This window comes from Hyperolius riggenbachi, chromosome 8 (assembly GCF_040937935.1).
Source record: "Hyperolius riggenbachi isolate aHypRig1 chromosome 8, aHypRig1.pri, whole genome shotgun sequence".
NCBI lineage: Eukaryota > Metazoa > Chordata > Amphibia > Anura > Hyperoliidae > Hyperolius > Hyperolius riggenbachi.
Window position 1 is genome coordinate 97,335,584 of NC_090653.1, and position 16,301 is coordinate 97,351,884.

At 43.4% G+C, this 16,301-nt stretch overlaps 1 protein-coding gene across 1 annotated transcript in view; it reads right to left on the reverse strand.

The window, feature by feature from the left end:
* Positions 1-16,301, reverse strand: part of LOC137528274 (sodium- and chloride-dependent neutral and basic amino acid transporter B(0+)-like) — a 77,567-nt gene that overhangs the window by 23,145 nt on the left and 38,121 nt on the right. Inside the window, exons 4-6 of the mRNA XM_068249567.1 lie at positions 12,171-12,332; positions 11,965-12,088; positions 4,806-4,938 (exon numbers count right to left, since the gene is read on the reverse strand). Coding sequence (XP_068105668.1) covers positions 4,806-4,938; positions 11,965-12,088; positions 12,171-12,332 — 419 coding nt within the window. The remainder of the gene's footprint in view (positions 1-4,805; positions 4,939-11,964; positions 12,089-12,170; positions 12,333-16,301) is intronic.

Genomic DNA, 16,301 nt, shown 5'->3' on the forward strand with positions numbered 1-16,301 from the left:
TTTCTTTCCATTTTTTCTTATTTTTTTTCATTAAGATGCATTTATAATAAAATATTTCTTAGCAAAATGTACCACCCAAAGAAAGCCTAATTGGTGGGGGAAAAAAACAAGATATAGATCATTTTGTTGTGATAAGGAGCGATAAAGTTATTCACAAATGAATGGAAGGAGCGCTGAATGGTGAAAATTGCTCTGGTCCTCAAGATGAAAAACCCCTCAGTGGTCAACTAGCTTAAAATATTCCACTGCATGCACCCCCTCTCCCCCATGCAGCACCGTGTGAGTGCCCACTGCGCAAGCCCTCTCTGCCTTCCTCACCACAAGCACATTAGGTAGTATTACAACTGCCTTTTAGTACAGTATATACATTTGTTCTCATGAGTTGTAGGGCCAGTTCACATGGACGTTTTCCACCAGCTTGTCGTTAAACCGCTGCCAATTCAAGTGAATGGGCAGTGCCTGTGCCGTCGGCTGTGCATTCCAATCCTGATTTTTCCCGTTGTTTCAGCCGACCCTTTAAGCAACACCGCCAGAAGATGTCTAATGCTTTTCTGCATGCTTGGAGAAAAGCATTTGATTAACACACCGGAAGACACTCGTGTGAACTGGCCCATAGTCAAAATCCTATTTGTCATTTTCAGGAACCAACCCACCTTTATTTAAAACACGAAACATTCTATTGTCTAAAATACCTTTTTATACAATTGGAAAAGTCCTTGCAGAAACTGGATCTACAGCTTTGTAAATTTGTCAGTGTGCATATGTAACGATCGGTGTCAGCACACAGAGAGAATCTGATTATTGGTGATCTGCAGTATCACCAAGAATACAGATATATACCTGATTATTGATGATCTGCAGAATCACCAATAATCCAAGTAAAACTAACCTCTGGACACCTATATAGTGTGAGTGTTTGGTGCAACAGTAATGACTTTGAGTGGGACCACCCGAGGAGCAGGTGGTCCTTGGCAGTATGGGAAATACCTCCCTCTGGGAAGTGCAAAAACCTTCCAGCAGCCTGAGGGATCCAAAGGGGTGGAGCCCCAGGCTGGATAGCAGGAAGAACCTGTGGCTGAGTGACACCTGGAAGGTGGGTGTCACAAGCAGGTCTAGAGACTAATCTCTCAATGGAGAGGGATAGCTCTCAAGGTCGGGCAAGCCAGGTCGGCAACACACGGACAGATAAGGTACAGAGACAGAAGGCTGATTCGGTAACCAATGGCAGGCAGGGTTGGCAACAGGTAATCAGATATGCGTAGGTACTGAATCAGAAAGCAGAGGGATAGTCAGGAATGGAAAACGTCATAACATATATCAAACAATGCCTAGTCTTGGGTGTGAGGTCCATGGTCTCAACACCCTGGAACTAGTCTGAAGTATAATATGATGGTACACAGTATCCCTAGTCTTGGGTGTGAGGCCCGTGGTCTCAACACCCTGGAACTAGTCTGAAGTATAATATGATGGTACACAGAATCCCTAGTCTTGGGTGTGAGGTCCGTGGTCTCAACACCCTGGAACTAGTCTGAAGTATAACACAATGATAACACAGAATCCCTAGTCTTGGGTGTGAGGTCCGTGGTCTCAACACCCTGGAACTAGTCTGAAGTATAACACAATAATATCACAGAAGTAATCTGGCTCAGTGTGAATTCCCAGGTCCTCCTAGTTCTAACACACTGTGGGATCTGACTATGGTCTGAGTGCTTTCACGTAAGTGTTCGCAATGGCAGACAACCTGAGACTGACCAGCAGTAACTATATATAGAGCGGTGCTCCCCGGCGCCACCCATAACCGATCAACCAATAGTCACTTGCTCTGAGGTCAGCTGACCAGGCGATCCCTCCTCGTTTGTCATAAAGGTTCTGCCTCTCAGCGCGCGCGCGTATTCCTCAACCTGTGTGAACTAACAGACCCAGCCACACCAGACGCACGCTGCTGCGTGCAAACCGCCGAGCTTTACGCGGAATCAGCTGCCTTGCTGCCGGCACACGAGGCGGCTTTTCCGCGATCTATTACAGTATAAAGAGGGAATGCTCTGAGTCTAGTTTCAGGGTCATTTTAACTATTAGAATCTCCTGCTGGTTCAGTAAACTTGTATAAAGCATCTTGGCCACTATAAGCACATAAATCCTCAAAGCGCTGACAGCAGAAGGGTTAGGAGTGAGCTCTCTTCCCAGGCACACAATTCTTATTATAAGCTCATCTTGATTATTTTTTCTATTGTACAAACAAAGCTCACAATTTATTTGTTTACTCATTATGTCATGTTCCTGCCTGTTTGTCTGGGACAAAAGAACTCTGTGTTCCACATTCCTGTGACTGTGTATATCCCTGTGTAGTGCAGAAATGTATTTCCCTCTCTGACAGTGTGCCCTGGCAAAGCTGCCTACTCTCCCTCTTGAATTTTTTTTAATTGCATAGTTGTGGATGGATGACAAAGGAAACCTGAAATAAAGTTATGAAACAAGATATCTATGGAATCTAAAGCCCAATCTACACGATATAATTCTTTGTGAGATTCGATTACGATTTTATTTATGATCCAATTAAATCTGACATGTCCGAACGGGATTCGTTCGATTAAATTCGATTTGCCATTGCAAAACAATGGCAATTCGAATTGAATCGAATCCCGATCGGACATGTTGGATTTAATCGGATTGTAATTAGAATCGTAATCGAATCTCACAAAGAATCGTATCGTGTAGATGGGACTTTACAGTTTTGTATAGATCTCTTATCATTTGTAAATCGCTATGCAAGTATTAAATCCAGAACGTGCTGCGCTGCATAGTCACTCAGGGAATGTACACACATCCAATTGTGATTTGCGAATCACTGACCAATTTTACCACCTCCATGTAGTATGAGAGCTTTCCTACACAGCTGTTCGTACTATTAAGAACCTGTTGGCCCTCATACTACATGAAAGCGTTAAAATTGGTCTGTCATTGGAAAATCAAAATTGGATGTGTGTGTGCACCCTAAAGGCCCGTACCCACCTCGGGATTTTACCAATGTTTTTCCAGACAGCTGGCAATCGACGAGCGGTCATTTCCGCGATCTTGTGATGTGGGTACAGGCACACGATCATGCGAACATCGTTTAGTGTCCCACAGCGATAATGACCGTCATAGCAGATCAGATCTTTAAAATCCCTGCCGACTCCGACGCATTGGCTTCAAGTCTAGCTCGCGCCCGTCGTGTAACATCACATGACATCGTGCATACCCACCGGCCGGAAGATGGATCGTAAAACGCTTGTTGTCAGGGAGACTTTGCTTGATCCATCTTCCTTGGTTGCGAGTTGAGTATTCAGCTTCAAGCCTGGTACACACTTAATTATGTAATAGGTAAATAAGTAATGTCACGTAAATAAGTAACATGAGGTAATTCAAGAGAAAAGCTTTGTGGTAGGGATGGTTGGAAATGCCCATTTATGATTCCACTGTAATTCCGATTTCTGTCAATGCCAATTTACATTTTTCCGATTTCTGATTTTCCATTTTTCCGACTTCTGATTTTGTAATTTCTGATTTTCAAGCAGTATTTATAAGTAATTTTTTGTATCAAAAAAAAAAGGAAGAATTGAAAGTCTTGTCTTGTGATTGGTCTAAAATTACTGTAGTGATCTGATTTTTGCAGAAATTTTCTGCATTTTCTAAATTCAGAAGAAAATGCCATTTGGAAAATTCTGAAATTTCAATTCTGCGGAATCCGAATGAGCATCGCTACTTTATGGATCAACCCATTTGTTTGGAGAACTTTTCACACAGGAAACCTTGGCCCATATGCAATTCACATTTTCTACTAAGTTTTCCCCAGATGAAAGTTTTCCATCTTCTCTATAATATTTTTCAGCATTTTGCAACTAAAAAAAGTACCAAAAGTACTATCAAAATTATTTTGTGAATTTCTTGCTTGCTGGAGGTCTAAATTGCATTTAAAGGAACACTATCGATTAACATGTTTTTTCCAATAATAGGAGTTGCAACTGCCTGTCTCTGAGAGCTGTCTGCAGTAAGCAGAGGAAATTTATCTTATGTGCAACATAAACATTTGTAATAATGTGTGAAACCTGACACCCGAGGCATTTCATATAACTCTGCTTCAATATTGCACTGTTCTTAGCAGGTCAGACTGCAGAGATTCACCTCTGCAAATGAAACCTTCCAACGCACCTAAAATCTACACACAATGAACTAAAGCTTTTGCCTCTGATATTCAACATGTAAAAGTAAGAAAATGTTTACACAGCTACTTAGACATTATTTGTACCATGCCATTTTAAAACACTTGGTTTGATAGTGTTCCTTTAATTGACAATTGTGAAATTATCAACTTGGAGAGAACAAAAAGAGAAAAAGTGAGTTGCATATTGCCCATGGTGTTTTCTAGAAGTGTAAAACTGGGCACATTTTACAATCGGAAGCAAGCTGAGCTTCTAATAGACTAAAGATTCAATGAGGCTAAGAAAGCTGTTCTTCAAGGCTGAGAAACTAAACTACACAGAATGCTTGCCACTAACCACACAAAAGTCATTAAATGGGAATTAACAAACCTATGCAACACAATAAAGACATCAGACAGCAGATAACTTTTATAATTATTCATACACTTAACTTTTAAGCACATTTTTATTAAGGTTTAATATAAGCTCTGGAAAGCACAGTGATGATGCTTAGTGCGTATAATGCTGTCATGTAGACTCTGTTAATGTTTTATCTTACTGTTAGTTGAATTACTATATCACTATGCATAAATGACTGTAGATATCAAAAAGTGACACATATCTTACTTTTCCAGAAGATTGTATTCCTTTAACAAGTGCAGCTGCAGTTATGATCCATGCCAACAGAAGACAGAGAGCCAAATGCCAAACTACTTGCCCTGTTTCATCCATGCCGCTTGACCGCTTCAAAGCCATTTTACTGAAAATACAAATGCGTATTATAAATATCCAGTTCCGGACTTCAGTATAGTAAATCTGATCATGCCACAAAAAATAGTTATGCTAACAATTGGTGAAAACCTCAGGCACTTAGATGTGCCTATAACCATCTTGTAGTATATCCAAATATTGTGACATGGAATAGTCCAAATGAAGGATCTGTGGGTGGGACTGCCACCACTGCATGGCATAGTATTTTTCTGTGGTTAAAGTGGCTTTGAACCCACATGTATTATACTAATACAATTATTCTTCAGTTACAACTGTGTTAGCATATGTTGTTTTTCAGGCTTACCACAAGGTGGCGATGACAAGTTTTACTTTTTATTTATTTTTTTCTATTGAGTTTCTAACAAATTTCTCTGATCAAGTAAAGCAAGAAAGAAAGCTGACAGGGCCAAAGCTGTAAATTAGATTTTAGAAGTTAAAAAAAAAATTACATGTAAATATTAAAATGTTTTGTTTAAGTCATTAACTGTGCTTTCATAGGAAACTAAGTAAATAGACTTCAGTTTCTCTTTAAATTGACAGTTTCCAAGCATCTTACTGTCACTATGTCTTTGGAAGCAGTAAAAAAGGGCGCTGCCTGCTAGTGGTTAAAAAGGGAGCCGCCATAGACTCTAATGCAATTATCGTTAATACGGTGAAAAAAGCTGAAAAAAGTGTGCCCGATAAATATCGTTAACAACATTAGAACATTAAAGTTTTTGAAGTATGTTATCATTTTAGAAGCTTGCAACATTATAGCCATATTATTTCATTTGTATGTACAGATTTTACGTTATCAGAGATATTATCGTTTCTATGGGAAAAATGGTGTTTCTGCAGGGGGAGTGGTTAGGGTTAGGCACCACAAGGGGGAGTTGTTAGGCACCACCCAGGGGGCGCTTAGGTTTAGGCAACACCGTGGGGGAGGGGGTTGGTTAGAGTTAGGCACCACCAGGGGAGTGGTTAGCTTTAGGCACCACCAGGGGAGGGTTCTGTGTAAGCGTAGGGTTGGGGTAAGTTATATTGTTGCAATACGTTACGATTTTTAATGTTAATATATTTTCGTGGCCGCATGTGCGACCTCTGACGTCATACGTGTGCCCTTACTAGGCAACCACGTGGTGCACGTGTCTATGCAGAGTGGAGCAGTGCTGGGCCGAAATTACGCATTAGCGTAATTACGCATCGTAATTCACTACAAATGCACCGTAAGCGTTACGTGTAAGGTTACGGTATTACGCGTAATTAATTACGCGTAGACCGTAGGGTTACGTTTTACGCGTAACAAATTACGCGTAAGACAGTAAATTCCCATTGAAATTACACAGTCTGCCGTAATCGCGTAATATTACGCTCCCGTATAATATAAAAAAGCCGCCGACTTTAAGGGTTAATAGCAAAGCCCCCTTAAGTGCTAAGAGCCTCAAATTTGGAGAATATATTAAGGAGATCAGAAGGAATAAGAGGAAAATTTTTTTTTTCAAAAAGACCTTATAGTTTTTGAGAAAATCGATGTTAAAGTTTCAAAGGAAAAATATATACATTTAAAAACCCGCCGACTTTAACGGTTAATAGCAAAGCCTGCTTAAAATTTAGGAACACCAAATTCACAGGGTATATTAAGGGGATCAGTGGGAATAAGAGGAAAATTTTTTTTTTCAAAAAGACCTTATAGTTTTTGAGAAAATCGATTTTTAAGTTTCAAGGGCGAAAATGTCTTTTAAATGCGGAAAATGTCAGTTTTTTTTGCACAGGTAACAATAGTGTTTTATTTTCATAGATTCCCCCAAGTGGGAAGAGTTTTACTTACTTCGTTCTGAGTGTGGGAAATATAAAAAAAAAACGACGTGGGGTCCCCCTCCCAGACCTCTTTAACCCCTTGTCCCCCATGCAGACTGGGATAGCCAGAATGCGGAGCACCGGCCGCGTGGGGCTCCGCACCCTGACTATACCAGCCCACATGGTCCATGGATTGGGGGGTCTCGGAAGGGGAGGGGCAGCCAAGCTTTCCCCTCCCCCTCTGAGCCCTTGTCCAATCCAAGGACAAGGGGCTCTTCTCCACCTCCGATGGGCGGTGGAGGTGGAGGCCGCGATTTCCTGGGGAGGGGTTCATGGTGGCATCTGGGAGTCCCCTTTAAAAAAGGGTCCCCCAGATGCCCACCCCCCTCCCAGGAGAAATGAGTATAGAGGTACTTGTAGTACCCCTTACCCATTTCCTTTAAGAGTTAAAAGTAAATAAACACACAAACACATAGAAAAAGTATTTTAATTGAACAAAAAACATAACCACGAAAAAAGTCCTTTAATATTCTTAATTAACCATTAATACTTACCTGTCCCTTTAAAAGCCAGTTCCCACGCAATATCCTCGGAAATATACTAATCAGTTACAATGTAACAAAGTTATTACAATGTAACAACTTTGTTACATTGTAACTACGCCGCACCCGACGTCACTCACCGCCGCCACCGCGTCTGTGCTGCAGGACCCGACAGAGCTCTGAGCTATAGCTCAGAGCTCTCTAAGCATCTTTGTATTTGGGCTCCAAGGAGCCCCATTGGTCCTTAGCAGACCAATGGGGTTCCTTCTGATTTGAAGGAACCCCATTGGTCTGCTAAGGACCAATGGGGCTCCTTGGAGCCCAAATACAAAGATGCTTTCGAGAGCTCTGAGCTAATATAGCTCAGAGCTCTGTCGGGTGAAGGGACGCTAAGTCCCCGCCGGCTCCGCTGCCCTCCCCGCCTCTCCCACATGTCACCTATATACATGCTGGCACCCATGGGTGCCAGCATGTATATGAGTGACAGGTGTGGGCGGAGTGGGCGGTGGGAGCCGGCAGGGACTTAGAGTGTATGCGGCGGCCGGCGGGTGAGCGGCGAGTGACGTCGGGTGCGGTGGTGTTACAAAGTAACAAAGTTGTTACATTGTAACTGATTAGTATATTTCCGAGGATATTGCGTGGGAACTGGCTTTTAAAGGGACAGGTAAGTATTAATGGTTAATTAAGAATATTAAAGGACTTTTTTCGTGGTTATGTTTTTTGTTCAATTAAAATACTTTTTCTATGTGTTTGTGTGTTTATTTACGTTTAACTCTTAAAGGAAATGGGTAAGGGGTACTACAAGTACCTCTATACTCATTTCTCCTGGGAGGGGGGTGGGCATCTGGGGGACCCCTTTTTAAAGGGGACTCCCAGATGCCACCATGAACCCCTCCCCAGGAAATCGCGGCCTCCACCTCCACCGCCCATCGGAGGTGAAGAAAGAGCCCCTTGTCCTTGGATTGGACAAGGGCTCGGAGGGGGAGGGGAAAGCTTGGCTGCCCCTCCCCTTCCGAGACCCTCCAATCCATGGACCATGCGGGCTGGTATAGTCAGGGTGCGGAGCCCCACGCGGCCGGTGCTCCGCATTCTGGCTATCCCAGTCTGCATGGGGGACAAGGGGTTAAAGAGGTCTGGGAGGGGGGACCCCACGTCGTTTTTTTTTTATATTTCCCACACTCAGAACGAAGTAAGTAAAACTCTTCCCACTTGGGGGAATCTATGAAAATAAAACACTATTGTTACCTGTGCAAAAAAACCTGACATTTTCCGCATTTAAAAGACATTTTCGCCCTTGAAACTTAAAAATCGATTTTCTCAAAAACTATAAGGTCTTTTTGAAAACTTTTTTTTCCTCTTATTCCCACTGATCCCCTTAATATACCCTGTGAATTTGGTGTTCCTAAATTTTAAGCAGGCTTTGCTATTAACCGTTAAAGTCGGCGGGTTTTTAAATGTATATATTTTTCCTTTGAAACTGTAACATCGATTTTCTCAAAAACTATAAGGTCTTTTTGAAAAAAATGTTTTTCCTCTTATTCCTTCTGATCTCCTTAATATATTCTCTAAATTTGAGGCTCTTAGCACTTAAGGGGGCTTTGCTATTAACCCTTAAAGTCGGCGGCTACCTAACATTGATCCATGCGTCAACTTTTCCGCTTGGCAGCATGACCTTACGCATTAATTGCTAGTAGGATTTTACGCGTAAACCTATAACGTAATAACATGAATTACGGTATACTTACGCGTAATTGCGTAAGTGCTATACGTAATTATAGACATGTACCGAAATTTACTGTCTATGCCGTAAGCGTAATTTCGTAATGCGTAATAGCGTAAAATTACGCGTAATGATCCGTAAGCGTAGCTTTCTCCATTACGACCAGCACTGGAGTGGAGTGTGCCCGGAGCCAGCAGGAGGACAAGCGGAGGCTGCGGACAGGTAAAGTATAACTAGCACTGGGCACTGAGGGGAGATCTAACACTATGGGGACAGCGCCGGGGGTTTCGTCGCTTTTGTCGAGCAATTAGGCCCAACATCTTGCAGCATGTGCAATCAAATTTTGTGACCAACTATGTCTCGAAATTGGTCACATTGTCGGTCACCTGATTTATGGCCACCTTAAGTCTATGAGAATTGTCCTGAGACCTGCAGGCACTCATTTTATATTTTTCTGGATTCCATTCTTCCCAGACATATCAGCTTATAGTTCAGTTCTAGAAATGATCAATTTATTGTATACAAATTGTTCTTTAGTAGATGTCATGGAGAAGCATGGGATTAAATTGACTGATTTGTGAAGGTGTCTACAGACATATGACTTCTACTGAACGAATTTGGTTGATACTCTAGCACCTGTATGGGGATTTTGTTTCTAAGTGTTTGGTTGTGATCCCGTGATTATGTCTCACTTTTGCTTTTTGCTTCGGCCTACACAAAAAGTGACAAATAATTATGTAATAATGTAATACAAATAATTATAACTTTTTTGTAGCTGTCATAAAAATTGTATGCAACTTGAAAGTGGAGCCATTGGACTTACTTAAGGCAGCCATACAGTGGTCGATTGCCACCAGATCGACCAGCAGATAGGCCCCTCTGTGATCGAATCTGATCAAAGAGGGATCTATTGGCTGCCTACACTGCAAACAGATTTTTAATTGATTTCACTATGAAATCAATTCACAATCCCTGGAGCTGCCGCTGCCATCGCCCCCTGCATACATTACCTGATTCGGCCGGCACGAGTCCCCTGGTCTCCGCTGTCTCTTCTCTGCTCTGGGCTTCAGCTTCACTTTACTTCCTGTCGGGGGAAGTTTAAACAGTAGAGGGCTGTTTAAACTTCCCCCGACAGGAAGTAAGTTAAGCCAGTCGGAGCCCAGCGCGGAGATGGGACCGCGGGGACAGCGGGGACACGTGCCGGCGGAACTGGTAATGTATTGCCGTTAGCGTAGGTCGTTGGACATTCGAACGCTGCTATCGATGCACTCCCGACCCGCCGGCGTTCGAGCAAAATTTTCCGTGCAGACAGATCGACGGGATTGATTTCAGACGGAAATCAGTCGATCGGTCAGTGTTTGCGCATCGATTACACAGCAGATTCCATCACAGTGATCGAATCTGCTGTCTATCGGCGGGAAATCGAGTAAGTGTATGGGCACCTTTACTGTTGAAAATAATTGGTCCAGTTTCAAGTTTCATACAATCTGAATGCAATTTGCATCTCAAAGACCATCTCTAATCATGACCAGCCAATCAAAGACTTGAAAATATACGACCTGATTCAATCACCTGCTTCCTCAAAAATGTTCCATGATGAGATCTTTTGCAATGTAAACTGATCAGTAGCTTTGGTGTTCGAATTTGAGAGATTGAATTCGGAAACCTGAATACTCCCACACACCTAATTTCAGAACGCGAAGCAGTGTACAAGGTCACGGAGTTCACTTAAAGGAAAACTGAAGTGAGAAGGATATGAAGGCTGTTATTTTGATTTCCTTTTAAGCAATACCAGTTGCCTGGCTATCCTGCTGAACCTCTGCCTCTAATACTTTTAGCCATAGACCCTGAACAAGCATGTGCAGATCAGGTGTTTCTGACATTATTGTCAGAGCAGACTGGATTTATTGCATGCTTGTTTCAGGTGATTCAGAACTGAGCCGGGACAAAGTCCACCAGCACCCAAAGCAGCCAAAGACACCAAAGTGCACCCCTTCATTCCTCCCACTCCAGCCATCACACAGTGATTGCTATTAGAGTAAGAGGCACCCCCCCCCCAACACCTTAAAGGAGTACTGAAGGGGGGGTAGGGGGAAAAAGAGTTGAACTTACCTGGGGCTTCTAACAGTCCCCCGCAGACATCCTGTGCATGCGCAGCCATTCATCGATGCTCAGGCCCCTGCCACCGGTTCACTTCCGGAATATCCGACATTAAAGTCGGAAAACCACTGCGCCTGCATGGCCGCATCCTCACTCCTGCTGACGTCACCAGGAGCGTACTGCACAGTCGCAGACAGTACTGGGCCTGTGCAGTATGCTCCCAGTGACATCAGCAGCAGGAGTTAGAACATGGCCCCGCAGGCGCAGTGGTTTTCCGACGTTAAAGTCGGAAATTCTGGAAGTGACCAGAGCACAGGTGGCTGGCTGCGCAGGCCCAGGACGTCTGTGGGGGACTGTTAGAAGCCCCAGCTAAGTTCAACTCTTTTTCCCCCTACCCCTCTACAGTACTCCTTTAATCTCTATTTATCTGGCTTGCAGTCACTGCCATGTATCCCTTTTTCTTATTTCTCTTTCCTTCAAACACAATAGGGGAATGATAGCTGAGAGAGTTGTGCACTCCCTCTTACACTGCACCCTCAGGCTAGAGCCTCTCTCGCCTCTGCCTCAGCCCGGCCTTGAGTCAGAGTCTGCTGCAGCCAAAGAGATCAGCAGGGAAGCCAGGCAACTGGTATTGTTTAAAAGTAAATAAATAGCAGCCTCTATATTGCTCTCACTACAGTTGTCATTTAAATGCGGTTCACGCCACGCTTTAAGTGACTCCAATGGTTCCTCCTTCCAAGCCGGAAGGAGGAAGCATCAAGGTCACGTGAAGCCCTGGGGTTCACTTACTTGTGGTGCACCCTGCACTTCACTGGACTTAACATTTAACCATGTCCCATTTTACAGAAAGTGATGACAAAGTGCTCATGAATCTTACTCCCAGTATTGCTTGCTTGGTAGCTCCGTTGTGTTGTCGATAGTGCAGGTGAAATTTTGTTCATGTACCCAAGTTAGGTTCATTAATATTGAAGAAGAGTTGTCCAAGGTTACATAGCAGAAACCTGGAACAATAAATAAATAAAATAAACAGTTTATCTGTGAATTTATGTTTCTTTCTGTATTGCATGTTATGCAGTGACTTACCACTGGTGGCGCTTCTACAGTGACTATCTGCCCATTCATAGCAATTATCCCATGGCAGATAACTTCGGAATGAAGAAAACAAATAATATAAGCTGTAAGCAATTATGACGTTGTAGTATATAGATACAAGGGTTGATATAATCACCATAGTATATCCAACACCTAAAATATATATAAAAAAAACAATAGTTATTAGCTACACAGAACTATTTTGTATGATATTGCTCACACAATACGCAGAAATATATTCATAGACAACAAAAAATAAACTTGGGAATTCACCTACACTATATTCTAGTGGTGGCGAACCTATGGCTCTGAGTGCTGCCTCTGGCATACGTGCTGTCTCCCCCCAGCTAGTGGTGTAGGTATTAGACGATAAGGGGGTCCACAGAATACCCCTCTTGCTACCTATACTGGGGTCCCTCTTTTGACCTTGTACTGGGTAGGCTATCTATACTGGGAGCCCCTCACAATGCCATTGTGATTTCTGTAATGTCGAGAGAATTGTGTTAGATCCATTTTTGGATCAGAATGTACACAATAGAAAAGGGTTCTAACACTTTGTAACTGAAATCAGTCATTCCCTTATGCTCCCAGTCATCAGAGAATGCTGGATGCATATGGTGCTTCTTGGTCAAGCTGGGTTTGTGCACCAATTGAAATTATGATAAAAATGCAAGGAATAGTCTGAGTTTCCAAATTTCATTATACATTAAACTGGAATATAACCCTGCATTCCATCTTTGCTCTAAAACATTATTTACAGCATATTATATGCAACCAGCATTTTTTTTTACTAGACCAGCATTCGAAGGGTTACACACAGAGCTTGAAAGTTGAGTGCAGTGAATTGCAGACGCATCCGAACTTCAGATAATGATACATTTAAGTAAACACAAGATAACAAGTGAGGAATGTGACACATTCTCTGACTGTGCAGGAGCTGCTGTAGACAGAGAGACACTGAAAGCTTGTCTGCCTGCAAAACAGCAACAAATAAAAACAGTTATTAATAAAATGCAAAGTCAGCTCACAAAGCAAAAAACTGTACTTTTGGAAACCTATAACTTCTAAATGAATAATAATACTTATGCACAAATGCAAATATGATAACCGTACGGCATATAAAAAGTAGGTAAACATGTTTTTATTGAATATTTTGTCAGGGTTTTATACCGCTTTAATTGTAAATTAACAGTGCAATTTCTGACTTACAGTAAATACTGACTTTTGGCTATTCTGACCTAAATGCATTGACATTTGAGGGGTGGCCATGATTGATTTCATTATGACAGAATTGCGAAGTCACTATTGACATCTCCTTTTGTCAACAAATTACTGTAGAAATCAAGGACACCTGTGGGAACCTGTTCCCAGTGAAATGCAAAAATATGGTTATAGATTTTTCATAAATAAAAGCTATTTTTTGGGGCAGGAAAATGCATTTTTACAGATGGTAGGGGTGGAATTTATGTGTTTTTTTAGTATCCCTATGCTTCAATCTAGATTATTATTATTTTCGTATTGAGAAAATTGGTGAAAGTTTACATGTTTAATGTGAAAGTACACGTGTAAAAACACAAACACCAAGGGCTCCCCTCACAAGTATTTTTACCCATTATGTCCATGCAATTTCCTGAGATGGCTCGAACCTCAGTGTAACGACTGCGAGATTTATTTCCGAGGTCAGTGCACAGGACGCGCGCCGACACTACGGAAATCCTCCACAAGCTTGTAATATATATATAACCCAGCTATGGTGCTATGCACCTGTAGAGGGAGATTCCCACCGGCAGATGGAGCTGTGGAGTACAAACGGACTCAGCCTCTGTACTGCCACACATGCCAGATGGGAATTGCACGAGTTGAAGCAAAGTAGGGCTGGATAGCCCTTAAAGAGAGAGCACAGAGACAGACTAAATGTGTGTTCCCCAATCTAGTCGCCATCCAGCGACGGCGAACACACATTCGCAGAAACAAAGCGGGATCTCAGTCGCAAGAGAGAGGCGATTGCCAGAAGTGACACAAGGCTGAACAGAACAGAACACGAGAGTAGCAAAGGCCCAGCAAACAACCATGAGAAGATAAAGAAAATAACAAACGCTAGCTAAACGCGAACATCGCACTCATTCGCAACAGCAAACGCGTTTCTGCACAATCACCGCGCGTTAGGCGCCCATTGATAAGCGTGCCACCCTAACTGATCAAATACACACAAACACGAAATAGAGAACGCGAACGCTTGCTAAATGGTTACCTCACCGAGCCTACAGCAAGCGTTTGTACAAGACAGAGAGGAGGCGCGGCCAGCAGCAACCGCAGCTCTGGCCTACACTCCCAGACAGAGTTCAGAAGGAACCACCGCTGCTACCGCTAGAGCGAGTGCGATCCAGACAGACAACAGATGGGGCTACCAGTAGCAACCGCTGCTCTGGTTAGCACCCCTGAGGCAGAATACAGAAGGAGGCACTGCCACCACCACTAGGGCGAGTGCGATCCAGACAAATGAACAGAAGGGGCTACCAGTAGCAACCGCTGCTCTGGTTAGCACCCCCAGAAAGACAGAACGATTCCCTGTCGACTGCCGCTGGCGACATGGCAATCGAGACACAAAGACTGAACAGGCAAAACAGATAATGCAACCTAACTGCACTAGAGAAGGTGCCCAGTGCAGTCCCAAGGAATTACTCCAAGGTAAACTTTAGCAAACAAACAGGGCTGATACTCTAGGAGAGTTCATCAATAACAAACCATGAAGATGACCAGCAAAGGATTCTGGGAGAACATGGTATTTATACTGCCAGCCTTCAAAGGAGGCAGCTAGGCAATTGCATAACAAATGTATGCAAATTCCTCAGTAGCAGAGCAGGTCTGAAACTTGCAAAGAAAAGACAGGTCTCTTTTCCAGAGACCTGCAGCCCTCAGACTTAAGGAATGGTCAAACAGCTGTCTGTCTGTGCAGAAAGCTGAGCGGATCATTACACTCAGATTTGGGGTTCGTAAACCGAGAACGAGAACTTCCGCAAAAGTTTGCGAACCGGCGAATTCGGCGAACTGCAATAGACTTCAATGGGCAGGCGAACTTGAAAAACTACAAACAATGCTTCTGGCCACAAAAGTAATGGAAAAGATGTTTCAAGGGATCTAACCCCTGGAGGGGGGCATGGCGGACTGGGATACACACCAAAAGTCCCTGGGAAAAATCTGGATTTGACGCACAGCAGGGTTATAGTCCCTAAAGGGCAGAAATCACATTGCATTCCTAAATTGCAGGCATAAAGTGCTTGAAAACATCTTACGTGTGTAGACATGGATCAGCAGGTAGTGTAAGTAGTATATTGCTTCACACTGACAGACCAAACTCCCTGTGTAACGTACCACAAACGGCAGCTCGGGCTGAGGTAGCTCAATCACAGAACAACAGTGACTGTCCAGCTGATTGAATTTGGTCTGTCCACAATGAAGCAACAACCTTATTATCTTGGGTGTGCCCCCCAACACACTCATATAGGTCATTGCTTCATTGTGATACGCAAGCCCCTTCACCGCGGCAAGGTAACGATCATGAAGGGGAATTGACACTTGTCAAGTTTTGTTCTTGCAGCCACAGTGCAGCCAGAAAAATTAGGTTGGCATGTACACGCACTAGAAATATTATTATTCTTTTTGTTAGCGGCCGCTGCTACCAGCGGCCTTAAAAATTCAGGAATCCACCTAGAGTCCTGGACCCTGTTGGTGGTGGCGGAGAAGCCAGTCAAGCAGCCTGCAGGCACAGATGCTGTGTGGGGAGCGACTTAGTCTTGGGGCAGGCAGCCAGTCACACGGCATGCAGGCAGAGATGCTGTGTTTGGGGACTGACTTAGTCTTCGGGCGGGCAGTAGCCCTCCGGGATCCATGCCTCATTCATTTTGATAAAGGTGAGGTACTGAACACTTTTTTGACCTAGGCGATTTCTCTTCTCACTGACAATGCCTCCAGCTGCGCTGAAGGTCCTTTCTGACAGGACGCTTGAGGCAGTGCAAGCCAGAAGTTGGATGGCAAATTGTGACAGCTCTGGCCACAGGTCAAGCCTGTGCACCCAGTAGTCCAGGGGTCTGGAGTGGGAGCCTGAGAAACAACTACCACCAC